The sequence below is a fragment of the Populus alba genome, chromosome 19, assembly GCF_005239225.2.
Source record: "Populus alba chromosome 19, ASM523922v2, whole genome shotgun sequence".
Classification (NCBI taxonomy): domain Eukaryota; kingdom Viridiplantae; phylum Streptophyta; class Magnoliopsida; order Malpighiales; family Salicaceae; genus Populus; species Populus alba.
In genome coordinates this window covers 1,713,458-1,729,374 of record NC_133302.1, presented here as the reverse complement: position 1 = coordinate 1,729,374, position 15,917 = coordinate 1,713,458, and the positions used below count along the sequence as shown (strand labels likewise).

The window sequence follows — 15,917 nt, the reverse complement described above, 5'->3', positions numbered from 1 at the left end:
AGATTAAGATTTACCAAATATTGCAAAAAGTATGGCAGATAGTTAAACCATAGTTTATCTGAGCATCAATCAGATGTTTTAGATCCATTGGTAGTGAGTCCTAGGGCATCTCCCAAGTTAAATGTGCTTTCTCATTGTTCTCCTCCCGATTCCTCCATTGCCCTTCCTCATCATTGCAGCAAATTCACCATAGTCTATTTGTCCATACCCTGCAACACAATTCCATGATCACATGTTGTCAGAAGCTCCTACAACTCCCAAAACAAATGTAATGTGCTTCTGAATGATTTGTCCGAGTAAAGCTCCAAGATTCTTTATATTAGGAGGGGAAAAAAAATGGATTGCAATGACAGTACATAATGGACTTACATTATCTTGATCGATTTCTTTAATCATCTCATCAAGGTGGAGCTCGCTTAGGCCGAACTCTTTGCAGGCTTGTTGAAGCTCATCAATGGTTATGTATCCACTGCTATCTTTGTCAAAGAATGAGAAAGCAGACACTAAATTTTCCTCTCTCTCCAATTTATTCAAGTGCACAGTGGCAGCTAGAAATTCACCATAATCAATTGTTCCACTGTTGTCAATATCAGCCTGCCAAAAATACCCACAAAGCATGCACTTGTTCAATTTCATGTCAACTGAATGGTTGAAAAACAAAAACAGAAACTACAGAGGATTCGAGCAAGTTCTCTTACAGCATCCATCAGATCCTTTATCTCAGACTCCATTAGTTCAGAGCCTACTCGCCTTAATCCATCTTTTAATTCATCAAAAGTTATTGTTCCACTGTTGTCTGTGTCTATCATTTTGAACAACTCTTTCAAACCACCAATCTCTTCTTCAGAAAGCCTGTCTGCTATGACCTAAAATTCATTACGAGAATCACTATGCATCAGTTCAGTTGAGGTCAGCATTACACCATACTAACATAGTTACACTCATAGATACACACATACATGCGCAATTTATTCATAGTTTATTCATAATCAGTTTGCTTAACAATCAACGTGGTTGATTTATTCATAGTTTCTTTCAGCGGAACCAATATATTAATCAAAGAAAACTACACATCTGCAAGAACCTTACACGCAAAGCCATCTTCTTAAGCTTGTTCATTGCAGAGAACTGTTTCAGCCGTGATAAAACAGCAGAATCAAGAGGTTTATCTGGGGCAATTCTGTCATCCACGATCCATGGGTGGCCTGCACCAAAGGTCACATAGGTATCATGATGTAGCAACATAATAATCACTGTGCTGGAACTTGTTTAAGCCTAACACTCCTAAATCCCTGTTTTAAGAAAATTGAAGAGTCTTACAGAGTACTTCATGAGCACTTAGTCTTTTCTTTGGATTCCGTTCAAGCATTTTTCTGATCAGATCCTTGGCACTGTCTGAAATACTAGGCCATGGTTCAGATTCAAAATCTAATTTGCCTTGCAATATCTGCTTGAAGATCCCAATTTCAGTTTCTGACATTTATAACAGAGTAAACGAAGAAAGAAAATAGTCAGCAAAAGTCAGTAGCACGAAAACTCAATTCTTAGTAACCATCCCTATCCAGAACTTTATTTGTCATCCGCGCAGGAATAAAAAAATTATTTACCAGCCCAAAATGGCGGCACACCACTTAATAGTATGTATAAAATAATTCCTGCACTCCATACATCTGCTTCAGGTCCATAATGTTTGCGCAATACCTCTGGTGCAACATAGTATGGACTCCCAACAACATCACAAAAAGTTTCGCCTGAAAATCCACAAAATTAAGTATGCGTCAGACTGAGGCAGACCACAATGTTAAATGATGACAAGGTTGTGTTAAATAGCAGTGGTTTCAGAGCAACGAGGACAAAAAACTCTTAATTTTGAAATGTGACGCACTAATTGACTGCAATCCACTTTGAAGGTTTCTATTTATTCAGAATCATTGTTACGAGGTTTACAGGTACATGCAGGCAAACACGCATACTGTAAATCACATGACAGAAGTTTCCCAGGTTGCAGAAGCTTACAATAAACCGACAGAATGTTTTTTTCTCAGAGAAAATGTGTAAATGACATTTGCATAAGAATCTGATATACCTATACGAGGCCAATATGTCCATGTATAGATGAGGTGTGAGAGAGAGATTTTAATAATCAGATTTGAGAAAACTTTAAGATGAGAACACAGCATTTCAACAAGAAGAAAAGAAAGGAAAGCTGGAAGAATAACTGAAATGGTTGAGGGAGAAGGGAGGTGAAGCATGCACTACTAGAACCTCTAGAAAATGAAGCAAATTTTAATTCATTCAAACACAAAGACTAACACATTCGAAGTAAAATAGCAAAAAAAAAATCACCTTGTGCAAACATGTTAAAGGATCGTATGAGGTATTGACAAGCAACTTGTGACTAATTCTAAGCAATTATCTCATCTTAGAGTACTAGAATTGAGAGTATTGAGCATCAAATAACTTTGGTCAAGGGAAAAGAAACAAAATCTTTGAAGCACAACCACAATGTAGTTATGTATTTCTTGGTTAATTATTGAAACATTGATTGCTGGGAGCCCGCTGAGATAGTTGGCGAAGGCTCTTTTGTCCAACAATGCAATGGCCCAGATTGGGTCCCCCACTTCAAGATAAAATCAACTATTTCAAGCAAGGAAGCATTCAAAGCCCTTATTAAATGCATGGACATGCTTGACCAGAAAAATGATGCAGGTTCATTTTGAATGGTCAATGTCCAAGACTTCTCATTTTCAAGGCTTCAAGGGCATCATTTCTGAATGAGGGGATCAATCACTCCTTGAAACAAGCTCATTGAACATTTGGTGTTCAATTCGTAAGCATTTCACGAGATTGTGCAAGTTGGAGCCAGAGACATTAGTGTCCTAGTGATGATCAATTGTATTAGTAAAGTCCCAATTATCAAAAATCAATCCCAACCAAGGTAGTAAATATAATGATAACGAGCGTTTTGGGCATACAGTGAATGACCACACACATAATCCCAGATCAAAATCTTAATCAAGTCAGTCAAGAAAGCAGGCAACCCCAAATCTAAATTCAATCAATAGCAACAAAACAAACACTAAATCTGAAGAAAAATAAAACCCACCAAAGAAAACACAAGCAAAACATAAAGAAAATTGGGGAAAAAAATTAACACCCAAGAAGTGAAGGAACCAGACCTGGCTTGTAGAACACAGAAAGCCCAAAATCAGTGGCCTTAAGAGGAGCATCCTCCTCAACACTATGAAGTAAGAAGTTCTCAGGCTTAAGATCTCTATGCATGACACCAAGTGAATGGCATGTCTCAACAACCCCAACAATAGTTTTCATCAATTTAGCAGCCTCTTTTTCACTATAATGCCCTTTCTTAACAATCCTATCAAAAAGCTCACCTCCTTCACAAAGCTCCATCACCAAGTGAACACAAGAAATATCTTCGTATGCCCCGCTAATCCTAACCACATGTGGATGCTCTGACAAATGGTGCATTATCTGGATTTCCCTCCACACATCCTCATAATCTTCTTTGCAAAGAAGCTTTCTTTTTGGTATTGACTTGCAAGCATACTTTTTTCCTGAGGTTTTATGTGTACAGAGAAAAGTTGTACCAAACTGCCCTTGACCAAGCTTCCTCCCTATGCTGTAATGGTCTCTTAAGTTCTGGGTCTTGTAAGGAAGCACCCATTTAGGCCTTGATGACAGTGGTGGAGCACTAGACGATGAGGGTTTTGGTTGATCATCCATGGTTAGAGACTCAACCCCTGAAGCGGGTTCAAAACGACTCAAGAAAAAGCTTCAGTCTTGGGTCTTGAATCCCTCTCTCCTTTTCTCTCTCTCTATAGTGATGACTGATGAGAACTGAGACAGAAGACTTTTTGCGCTGTCTGATGAATGGGCAAACTATAGCTTACTCCTTATAGTCTGAAAAAACTCATTCATTTGTATTTGTAGTTTCATAAATTATATACTTATACAATTTTTCTTAAATTCAAAGTTACTAAACCTTATTAGCCTGACCCAGTACAAGAAATGTTTTACAGGTTGTATAAAAGTTAATTCAAATTAATTCAAGTTAATTAAAATGATATTATTTAAATTTTTTAAAGTAAAAACAATATTATTTATGAAATTTAACGAGAAAAGAAGGATTTTATGAAGAAAAAAAAACCAATGGATTAACCAAGGACTATTTTAATTATTTTTATATACTACAAGGTTTAATAAATTAGTCTTAATAAACTATAGGGACTAAGTTGCAATTAAGTCTATGATGAATAGATTAGATTCTCTTTAGGACATGGACACGAGTCTCTCTCTCTCTCTCTATCTAGATTTCGATTAGAGCTTCTTTCTTTCTCTCTCTAGCTGACTGTGTATCTAACTTTTCCATGACTGAGATCTAAACAAATTCTTTTGTCTGTCTGAGATACCTTTCTCCCTTTTCTATGGGCTGCTTTGGCTTGTGGTTTGTGATCAAGTGGCCACAATCTTGTCTTTCATTATTTTAGTAGCAAAACCTACAACTTGGGCTTTGATTGTCTAGAATTACGAACAACTTTCATAACTCAAAAAATAATTCTTTCTGTTCGAATGATTCATGATTTTTTTTTTAATAAAAGATATCTTTGGATTAGATTTTAGTTCATCTTTTTAATGTTATATAAACTAGAATCATAATTTTAAAACTTGATTTATATAAACTATGAATTCAAATAAAAAAATTAATTCAAGTTTTATTTTTAAAAAATATATTAAAACAATCCGTATAAAATAAATTTTGTAATAAAAATCAGCGAATTTTAACCTAATTAAATTACAGCACTTCCTTCTCTAGTTTATTTTCTTAAAAAAATCTTATACAAATTCAAATGTTATATTAATTAGATCAAGATGATTTAAGTTTATTTGAATTTTTGCATTAAAAAAAAATAAACGATTCCGTATAAAAATAAAAATTTGTAAGAAAATATATGTGAATTTTAACATGATTAAACTAGGCTACTTTCTTCTTTAATTTATTTTTTTTAAAAAAAACTTAAATAAGTTTTAAATCTTGTATCAGTTAATATTTTTTTATATATATAATCTAGTGTCTAGACCAACTTACATGCACCATGACTAATCTTCGAATCCACTAAACACTCTATAAGCCCAATAAATAAATAAAACACTATGAAAATAATAAGCATGCATAAAAAGAATCGAACTCGGGTATAGAGAATTTATAGTTGACTTGTTAAAATGGTTTTGTAACTCTAATTGAAATTAGAGAATTTATAGTTGATATGAAAAGAACATATCTATTAACTTTTTAAATGAATAATAAATTACTATTGAAAAAACTGTAAAGTTATAAAATAAAGTTTAACTATTAAAACAGAAAAAGTATTTATTGTGCATTAATGTTCATCTTAAAAGTTTATACTTTTTTAGTTTATAACAGTAATGCGTTTGAATTGATAAACAAAAAAAATTATATAATTGAAGAGCGATTCAATTTCTCTATACATCTATGGTGTGGTTCTATACCTATTTTTATTGGGGATACAAATGATACGGTAGATGCTGGGATGTGTCTCAAGAGAAAACTTACCTGGACAATAAATAAATAATAATAAAAAACTTTTGAGTAGAGATTTGTTACTATTTTGGAATGAAAAAAAATTAGAGATAAAAAAAAATATATTTTTATAAATATAAAAATTAACTTCAAAACTATTTTAAAAAACAAATTTAGTTTATCTTATGTATTTGTTTATGTCTTTTTAACAACATGTTTTGGAATTCTCTAGATTAAATTGAATTCAAAGATTTTAATATATATTATTTCTGTTTAGAACCATTTTAAGTGTCAATAATATAATTTTCAATGGAATTTAATTTCTAAAAAATAATATAAAAATAAATTAGAAATCAACTTCTTTAATTGATTACACCAAAAGAAGAAATTAATGTTAAAACTAGCTTCTTAAAATAAATGTTTATCCATCTGTTTTTTTAATAAATCTTTGAAAGAATAAGATGAAGGTGATGAGAGTAATATAAAAAATAAAATGGATTAAATTTTATCTTTTCTAGATATGTAAATTCAATTTATTTGTCAATGTAATTTAAATTAAATATTGTAATTAAATTTACTTACACTAGCGAATTGATTCCAAACAGTTTACAATTAAATATATTTGTATTTTTTAATCAAATAACTTAAGTTGTTAAGTGAAATTCTAATAATAATTTTATATTATTTTAAAACATATCAATTTAAGTAAAAGCTTTTTCGATCTAAAACTCATATAAACTTAGATTATCTTATGCTTAATTTTTATTATATAAAATAAAAGTGTAGTGAAATCGATTCAAACTTCTGATAACTTGATCATTAAAATTATGATACCATATAATATAAATATTTTTTACATAACTTAACTTATTAACTAAGATTCCCATTATAGTTTTATATTACTAACCGAACCTAATAAAATGTTCAACGAGAATAATTATAAATATCTTAAATAAATTATAACAAATTCATGTGTAACATACAGAAGCATCCATCATTCCAAGCATGGAAAATAATATTTAAAATGATGGGTAAAATTAAACCTTTAGTATTCATCATTGTTTTTAGTTTTTTTTACTGAGAACCACCATGATGGGAGGCACAAAAGGGAACAGTATATTTATAGTATGGTCCTTGAATAAGCAAATGCTATCACAAGTACTTTCCATCTTGCAAGTTGCTTGGTGGGACAAACAAACAAGGACTTGTGATGTCGTCGCTTGTTCTATGCACCAATAATGTTATAATTATCTTTTACAAATGTGTCTTTAGGCATGTGTGTATATGCGGGAAGAATCAAGCAATTCTGCGATGGATCCCACCTTTTCTTGGCTTTTCTGCCAAACATGGATTGAAAATGGGAAATTTCCAAAATAATTCATTTGATTTGCAAGTTTTGTGATCTGGTGAGGGAGCTACCAGTACCTAGAAAATAGCACTAGCAAGGTTTTCAATAGATGATTCAAAGCCTGTTAAGGCAGCTTTATCAGCCTTTTCAGGATCTTTTTGTTAAGCTAAACGTTGCAAACACAAACAACTACGACAATAGAGGGGGGGTGAGTACAAATCACCCCAAACTAAATATTAATCAAGGTCCCATGCCTATAAATACCAAGCTTTGATCTATGGTCATGGAGTCTTTTCTTGATCCTTTGTTGGAACCCGAAAAAGACTGTCAGTAACCACAAAAATGTAAAACTCCCGGTCCTGGATTAGTTTAGAGAACTTCAAACGCTGATGATTTGAGGGGCAAACTGTTGCAGCTTTCACTTTTGCGACATCAGCAACCATGCTAGTGGGAACCTCATGGATCTTTTTGTTTCGAATAAATGGCATTAGTGCACTGCGTATGGGTATCTCATCTAATGAAACACAATTGCTTTATGTTTTCCAATCATTTCCCCTTTTTTTCTGAAACAGTATACTCTTGCTTCTTGCTTGGTTCAGTCGATAGCACCCGATCATTATGGCCAAGACTTTCAACACTAAATCAATCAATGACTCAAGAGTGGAGGTCATCTTTTTTCCAGGGTGGAGGTCGTTGTACTGGTAGAATATCGTTGAGGCTGGGTTTTTTTATGGTTATCTTGTATCAGGATGAAGTTGATGGCAGTCCCCTGTGAAACAATCTAATCAAATATTTTGTGGTTGCCATGTTTATTCTACTATATATGTATACATGTTTGTTTTTTTATTTTTCTTATAGTTATTGACCGAGGTTTCTTCCATTGATTATGGGAGCACATTTTCTAAGCATAATACCAAATTGCAACTGTACTTCTGAATGTGAATACCTGATAAGGCTTGTTTTTCATGATCACCTTCTTCTTAAGAAAACCAGTGCTTCCACACTAAAACAGGGTGAGGGGGTGCGTGCGTATGACAAACATAAACAGCTACGACAATAGGGAAGGGACGGAAGTACATACATTTTATAAACAGCAACGACAACAGGGAAAGGGACGGAAGTACATGCATATTATAAACAGCAACGACAACAGGGAAAGGGACGGAAGTACAAGCATATTATAAACAGCAACGACAGCAAGGCAGCAAACTTATTAAAGCCCTGATCTGCTGATCAATACCAAGCTTTTACCTATGGTCATGGAGTCATTTTTTTATCCTTCTTTGGCACCCAAACGAGAGTATCACTATCTAGAAAGTGACAAACAGCAGGTCCTGGCTTAATTTTGAGAACTTGAAACGCCATATGGTCTGGACTCCAAGCTGATGTGTTGAGGTGGCAAACCGTTACAGCTTTCACTTTTGTGCCATCAGCACCCACTAATGCAACCTCATCAACCTCTGTGTCTGCGATTACATGGCAATAGTGCACTGCATAAGGATACCTCATCTTGTGACACACTGCTGCTTTATGATCTCCAATCATTCTCACTGCGGCTGAAACCGTATACTCTTGCTTCTTGCCTGCTTCAGTCGAGAGTACCCGGACATTTTGGCCAAGCCTTTCAACTGTTGAAGTTTGGTACCTAAACTAGAACAGGATTACTTAACAATAATCTATTGCATGGTTATCTAGTTGTTAGTTGAGATTATTATCTAGATTAGGATATGTTTTTGAATTCTTTTGTTAAGTTTATCTAGGATTAAACTAGCTTGTAAACATCTCCTTAAATAAAGGAGAAGTTAGCTAGTACGTCTCGTGTTTGTTCTTCCTTAAAATTTTGTTTTCTTTTTTCTATAAATAAAAAGACTTGGGATGGCAACAACCAATAACTCAATTTTGCTCTTTGTTTTTTATACTTAACTATTAAGTTCTGTGTTCTTTCTTTTTGTTATTTCCATCGTGGACTTAGTTCTTTGTTCTTTTCTTTTTCATCAGCAAACATAAGGTTGTTCTTAATATTTCTACAATTGGTATCAGAGCATTCTTAGGATCTTTGAAGGGTTTTTTTTGTGAGTGAGAAACACGAGAAGTAAAGTGAGGATAAATCAAAGTTTTTTACTTTGAAGGTTGGTGAGTGAAAAACACGAGAGAATAAAGTGAGTTTTTTTTTAATGGATTCTACAAGCTTTTCACCAAAAACACCATTGTTTACAGGGCAGAATTTTGGTGTGTGGGCTGTAAAAATGGAAACCTATCTCAAAGCTCTTGATTTATGGGAGATAGTGGAAAGTGATAGGCAACCTACTCTTCTAGGTAACAATCCCACAATTGCACAGATGAAGTTCTTCAATGAAGAAAAGGCAAAGAGATTCAAAGCTCTTTCTTGTTTTTATAATGCTATAAGTGAAGACATCTTCATAAGGATCATGGCATGCAAATCGGCCAAAGAAACATGGGATAAATTAAAAGCAGAGTTCCATGGTGATGAGAAGTCAAGAAGGATGCAGATTATGAATCTGAGAAGACAATTCGAAGGTCTGAAGATGAAAGAAAATGATACCATCAAAGATTTCTCTTCTCAAATTTCGAAACTTGTGAATCAAGTAAGAATTTTGGGAGAAGATTTTCCAGACTCTAGAATTGTAGAGAAAGTTCTAGTGAGTCTGCTAGAAAAATTTGAACATAAAATCTGTTCTTTAGAAGACTCTAAAGATTTTTCTGAAATGAGCTTGCAAGAACTGGTAAATGCATTGCAAGCTGTGGAGCAAAGGCAAGTATATAGACAAGAAGGATCAAGTGAAGGAGCTCTTGTTGCAGTTTACAAGGATAAGAGTCAGGCTAAAAATATTTTCAAAAATAATGAAGAAGGAAAAAGAGAAAAATGGAGAGGTTGGAAATCTGCTAACTGGCAATAGAATAGCAATAACAGCTTCATGAGAGGGAAAAAGAAGAAAGAGCATTTTCCTGCTTGCAAATACTATCATAAAACTAATCATCTTGAAGTCTGGTGTTTGCTCAAGAATGCTCAATGCCGAAACTGCAAGCAATTTGGTCACATTCAAAGATTTTGCAAAAATAAAACAGAAACTGAACAAAAAGCTCAAGTAGTCGATTGTTTAGAAGTCAAAGAAGATCTTTTATTCATGGTCACAAATACAGGACATGTGTAATTCAACAGAGGCAAAGGACTCATCATGACTCATTGATAGCGGCTGCACTAACCATATGACAGCAGACTTAAGCTTATTCAGAGACTTGGATAAAAGCTACCTATCTAAAGTCAGAATTGGCAATGAAGATTTTATGAAGGTTGAAGGAAAAGGAGCAATTGAAGTAGAGACACTATCAGGTACAAAAATTCTTAAAAATATTCTTTATGTGCCTAAGATCAACTAGAATCTAGTTAGTGTGGGACAATTGATTGAATATGGCTATTCAATAGTCTTTAATGATGGAGTGTGTGACATTAAAGATAAAAGTGGAGTACTTTTGCTTTCTGCAAAAATGATGAACCGAAGTTTTAATGTTAACTGGAAGGAAGTCTGTTTGAGTGCCAATACCTATGAGAAAAATGAATCTGTTCTTTGGCACAAAAAGGTTGGGACACTTCAACTATGCAACTCTAAAGAGAATGGCTGACCAGCAGATGACTCACGGGTTACCAGATATTCAAGAATAATAAATTATTTGTGAAGCTTGTCAGTTGGGAAAACAAACTAGAGCTATTTTTCCTGACAATGCATATAGGGCAGTGTCGAAACTCCAGCTTGTACACACAGATATGTGTGGACCTATGCACAATGAATCATTAAATGGTTCAAAGTATTTTCTTATGTTTATTGATGATTTTAGTAGGTATTGCTGGGTTTATTTTCTAAAATCCAAATTTGATGTGTTTGTTGAGTTTGTCAAGTTTAAGGCAGCAGTTGAACTAGAAACAAGAAACAAATTGAAGATATTGAGATCTGACAATGGAGGAGAGTATACCTCTTGATAATTTGGATCATACCTGGCTAAAGAAGGGATTAAACACCAGCTGACTATTCCCTACACACCACAACAGAATGGTGTAGGTGAAAGAAGAAACCGAACATTGATGGAGATGGCAAGATGTTAGAAGAAGCTGCCATTGAATTTCTGGGCAGAAGCAGTAAACACAACATCATATCTTATAAACCGAATGGCTTCAAGAGTTTTAGCAGATAAAACTCCTTATGAACTCTGGTATGGTTTTAAACCCAGTATTGATCATTTAAAGGTGTTTGGCAGTATTTGTTATGTTTTGAAACCTGAAGTTAGAAGAAGAAAACTTGATTAAAAGGCTGATATAGGGATTCTTATAGGCTATAGTGCAACATCTAAGGCTTATAAAATTTATGATCTGAATTTTAACAAAGTTGTAGTTGCTAGAGATGTCAAAGTTGTAAAAAATGCCACTTGGGACTGGAAAAATTCATTAGGTGAAGGATCAAAACAAATGTAACAAGATGAGTTGGATGTTGTAAACATGATTGATCAACAAACATATGTTGCTGGGAATATTGAGTAACAAACTGAGTGGGATGCTGCAGAGAATATTGATGATCAACCAGTAAAGGGGACAAGATCTCTATCAGATATCTATAGCAGGTGCAATATAGCTGAGGTAGAACCTGTAGATGTTGAAAAAGCCATGAACTCTCAAGTTTGGATAGTAGCAATGAAGGAGGAGCTTGCAATGATAGACAAGAATCAAACATGGATGCTAGTTGACAGACCAACTCATAAGAAGGTAATTGGAGTGAAATGGATTTTCAAAACAAAATTAAATGCAGATGGTAAGATCAACAAGCATAAAGCCAAACTTGTAGTGAAAAGATATTCACAAGAGGTAGGGATCGACTTCACAGAAACTTTTGCTCTAGTTTCCAGATATGAAACAATGAAGCTCCTGTTTGCTCTAGTAGCACAAAACAGTTGGTATATATTTCAGTTGGATGTTAAATCTGCGTTTTTGAATGGTGTGCTAAATGAGGAGATTTATGTTAAGCAACCTGCTGGTTTTGAAAAATCAAATTCAACAAACAAAGTTGATTTACTGAAGAAGGCATTGTATGTACTGAAACAAGCTCCTAGAGCTTGGTATAACATATTGGATAATCATCTTTTAAGCTTGGGATTTAACAGGAGCATGAATGAGGTGACTTTATATGTGAAGCATGCTGATGGACATAAACTCATTGTATCAGTTTATGTTGATGATTTGCTAATCAGAGGGGACAAGGAGCAGCTTGTAGAGGAATTCAAAACCAATATGAAAGACATGTTTAAGATGAATGAACTTGGTTTGTTGACATATTTTTTAGGAATGGAAGTAACCCAATCTGATCAAGGTTACTTTCTTTGTCAAAAATGTTTTTCCTTGAAAATACTGGACAATTTTGAAATGAGTAAACACAAGCCAGTAAGCACACCTATGATACAGGGGCAGAAGCTAATGAAAGAGGATGGATCACCAAAAGCTGATGGGAAAGTTTACAAGAGTTTAATTGGGAGTTTGCTGTATTTAACAGCCACACGTCCTGACATTCAATTTTCTGTGAATTATCTTTCCAGGTTCATGCAAGAGCCAAGTCAAAACCATTTTGTGGCAGCTAAAAGAGTATTAAGATATTTGAGAGGGACTGCAAGTTTTGGCATACATTTTGTGAAGTCCACCTCAATCAATCTTGTTAGATTTTCAGACAGTGACTGGGGAGGAAGTGATGAAGGAATGATGAGTACTTCAAGCTACTGTTTTGCTGTGGGAAAGAGTGTGTTTTGTTGGAATTCAAAGAAGCAATCGGTGGTGGCATATTCTACAGTAGAGGCTGAATATATAGCTGCTTATGTAACAACAAAACAACTAATATGGCTAAGGAAGATGCTAAGTGATTTAGACTGCAATCAACAAAATCCCACAACATTGTTTTGTGACAACACATCAGCTATAGCCATTTCTAAAAATTCTGTCTTTCATGATAGAACCAAGCATATGGAGATCAAATTTCAAGCCATCATGCAGTTTCAACAAGAAGGAGAACTGGAATTATGCTACTGCACTTCTGAAGATCAACTAGCAGACTTTTTTACCAAACCGTTGGCTAAAACCAAGTTTGAAGATCTGAGGGCAAGAATTGGAATGACTAGCTTTGGAACCAAGGAGGAGTGTTGAAGTTTGTTACCTAAGCTAGAACATGATTACTTAGCAGTAATCTACTGCATGGTTATCTAGTTGTTAGCTGAGATTATTATCTAGATTAGGATATGTTTTTGAATTCTTTTGTTAAGTTTATCTAGGATTAAATTAGCTTGTAAACATCTCCTTAAATAAAGGAGAAGTTGGCTGGTACATCTCGTGTTTGTTCTTTCTTAAATTTGTTTTCTCTCTTTTCTATAAATAAAAAGACTTGGGATGACAGTAACCAATAACTCAATTCTGCTCTTTGTTCTTTGTATTCTATGTTCTTTCTTTTTGTTCTTTTCATCATGGACTTAGTTCTTTTCTTTTTCATCAGCAAACATAAGGTTTTTCTTAATATTTCTACATCAACACTAAAATCAATTAATGACTCTAGGGATGTAGCACAATATTTTTCTTCTCCTTCCATGTTTGGCTCCTCGCATCCTCCTATTTCTTCTCTGATAACCTGAGCCTCTTTTGAGTTGACTTCTAGTTTAAAGTACTTCAAAATCTCTGGTAGTTTGTCACTCGAAAATGGTATAGACTCTGCGACTTGACGAGGCAAGAAACTAACCTTGGTTCCACTCTCCGTAAAAAGAACTTTCATTTTCTTACCTGGATGGAGATCGTCGTACTGGTAGAATATGGTTGAGTCAGGGAGGGCAGCGTTTAGGGATTTTTTATCGTCTCTTTTATAACTTATCCTATAACGTATTCTATAGGTTCTTAGGATAACAGCAGCACTTACGTTTTCATTAGCGAATTCTCTGTTGATTGAAGGATAATGACCAGGTTGTAGAAGATATCTCAGGGCTTTTGGCAATGGAGTGTTGGGCAACCTTGAGCACCAATACTTCTCAGTAGGTGGAGAAATATCGCTAGGGAGGAAGGTGGCAACTTTCTTTGGTAAAGGGACATTGTCAGCAGCCACAGCCACTGTCGTGCGGGTTACACCGATGGTGTTAGCAGCGGTGGAGCTGGTAATGAAGAGGGAGAGAGTAAGAAAGAAGAGGAGGAGCAGTGCACAAGAATTGGCTAGAGACATTTTTTTGAAGATACTGAAGAAGTGAGCAAATACTATAACAAGTTCTTGCCATCTTGCAAGTTGCTTGGTGGGACAACTAACAAGGACTTGTGAGGTCGTCGCTTGTTCTATGTACCAATAATGTTATAATTATCTTTTACAAATGTGTCTTTAGGCAGGTGAGTATATGCGGGAAGAATCAAGCAATTCTGCCGATGGATCCCACCTTTTCTTGGCTTTTCTGCCAAGCATAGATTGAAAATGGGAATTTTCCAAAATAATTCATTTGATTTGCGCGTTTTGTTTTCTAGTTTGTTGATGATTTGATATGACATAAATTAACGTTGGTTTGAATTTTGAAGTGATTTTAACTTCAATTCATTTTTACAACATAGATAACACTTGGACATGTGATTTTCCCTTCATCTATGATGGAATTTACCTTGAAAAATATGAATGAAAAAACAAGAAAAACTAGATTTTTTTACAAAATGATCAAGCAGAGAGTTTTATTAGTAAGTAATTTCTTTTCTAATAGTTTGCTCTCAGAATAGGGATTGTAACTTCTTAAATAACTATTAAATCGAATTTTACAGGATAATAATAATCAAAATCCTAATTCGAATAGAAAAATAACATAAAACCTGAGAGTACACAAGATAGGTTCTCAGGGTCTCCTCCGGGAACTCGCAGAAACAAACCCAGTCCTGATGAACAGGAACAAAGGCCAGCTTTGAAGTTCTGTTTTACCCTCTCAATTCATACAAAAGTTGGATCACATGCAAGAAGCAACACACATCATCATCCAAATGTCCCCATCTCGTAGCATTTTAGTTACTTCACAGCAAAAAAAAAAAAAAAAAAGAAGCTTATAGACACAGATGGGATAACGCAGCAAGCCAGCAACTGGCAAAAACACAGAAGAATGTTCTGGTGAAGGAGCTACCATTACCTAGAAAATAGCACTAACAAGGTTTTCAATAGATGATTCAAAGCCTGTCAAGGCAGGTTTTTCAGGATCCTTTTGTCAAGCTAAACTTTGCAAACACAAACAACTACGACAATTGGTGGGGGGGGGGGGTGACAAACAGGTTAAGAAGTACAATCACCTACAAACAAAATATTAATCAAGGTCCCTTGCCTATAAATACCAAGCTTTGATCTATGGTCATGGAGTCTGTTCTTGATCCTTTGTTGGAACCCGAAAAAGACTGTCAGTAACCACAAAAATGTCAAACACCCGGTCCTGGATTAGTGTAGAGAACTTCAAACGCCAGATGCTCTGCAATCCAAGCTGATGATTTGAGGGGCAAACTGTTGCAGCTTTCACTTTTGCGACATCAGCACCCATGCTAGTGGGAACCTCATGGATCTTTTTGTTTCGAGTAAATGGCATTAGTGCACTGCGTATGCGTATCTCATCTAATGAAACACAATTGCTTTATGTTTTCCAATCATTTTCCCTTTTTTTCTGAAACAGTATACTCTTGCTTCTTGCTTGGTTCAGTCGATAGCACCCCGATCATTATGGCCAAGACTTTCAAACACTAAATCAATCAATGACTCAAGAGATTTTGCACAATATTTGTCTTCTCATTCCATGTTCGGCTCCTCCTATTTCATTCTCTGATAACCTGAGCCTCTTTTGAGGTGACTTCTAGTGGAAACTACTTCAAAATCTCTGGTATTTTTGTCACTTCGAAAATGGTATGGAACTCTGCGACTTGACGAGGCAAGAAACTAACTTTGGTTCCAACTATTAGTAAAAAGAAATGTCATT

General features: G+C 34.7%; 2 protein-coding genes, 1 long non-coding RNA gene and 1 pseudogene across 3 annotated transcripts; 1 reads left to right on the top strand and 3 right to left on the bottom strand.

The window, feature by feature from the left end:
* Positions 1-216: 216 nt before the first annotated feature.
* On the bottom strand, positions 217-3,848 carry LOC118050345 (calcium-dependent protein kinase SK5). Its single transcript, XM_035060668.2, has 6 exons — positions 3,180-3,848; positions 1,608-1,751; positions 1,321-1,473; positions 1,090-1,205; positions 699-866; positions 217-594 (listed from the first exon to the last, which is right to left on the bottom strand). The coding sequence occupies exons 1-6, from the start codon at positions 3,742-3,744 to the stop codon at positions 229-231; spliced, it is 1,512 nt and encodes a 503-aa protein (XP_034916559.1). The 5' UTR covers positions 3,745-3,848; the 3' UTR covers positions 217-228.
* Positions 3,849-6,947: 3,099 nt separating this feature from the next.
* On the top strand, positions 6,948-7,757 carry LOC118050347 (uncharacterized). The gene is made up of 2 exons (XR_004687864.2): positions 6,948-7,413; positions 7,508-7,757. It is a non-coding gene; the product is annotated as an uncharacterized lncRNA (long non-coding RNA).
* An 88-nt stretch (positions 7,758-7,845) lies between these two features.
* LOC118050346 (BURP domain protein RD22-like) lies at positions 7,846-14,158 on the bottom strand. Its single transcript, XM_073406752.1, has 3 exons — positions 13,484-14,158; position 10,517; positions 7,846-8,536 (listed from the first exon to the last, which is right to left on the bottom strand). The coding sequence occupies exons 1-3, from the start codon at positions 14,156-14,158 to the stop codon at positions 8,166-8,168; spliced, it is 1,047 nt and encodes a 348-aa protein (XP_073262853.1). The 3' UTR covers positions 7,846-8,165.
* A 1,053-nt stretch (positions 14,159-15,211) lies between these two features.
* Positions 15,212-15,916, bottom strand: LOC118050344 (BURP domain protein RD22-like; annotated as a pseudogene).
* Between the last annotated feature and the right edge of the window lies 1 nt (position 15,917).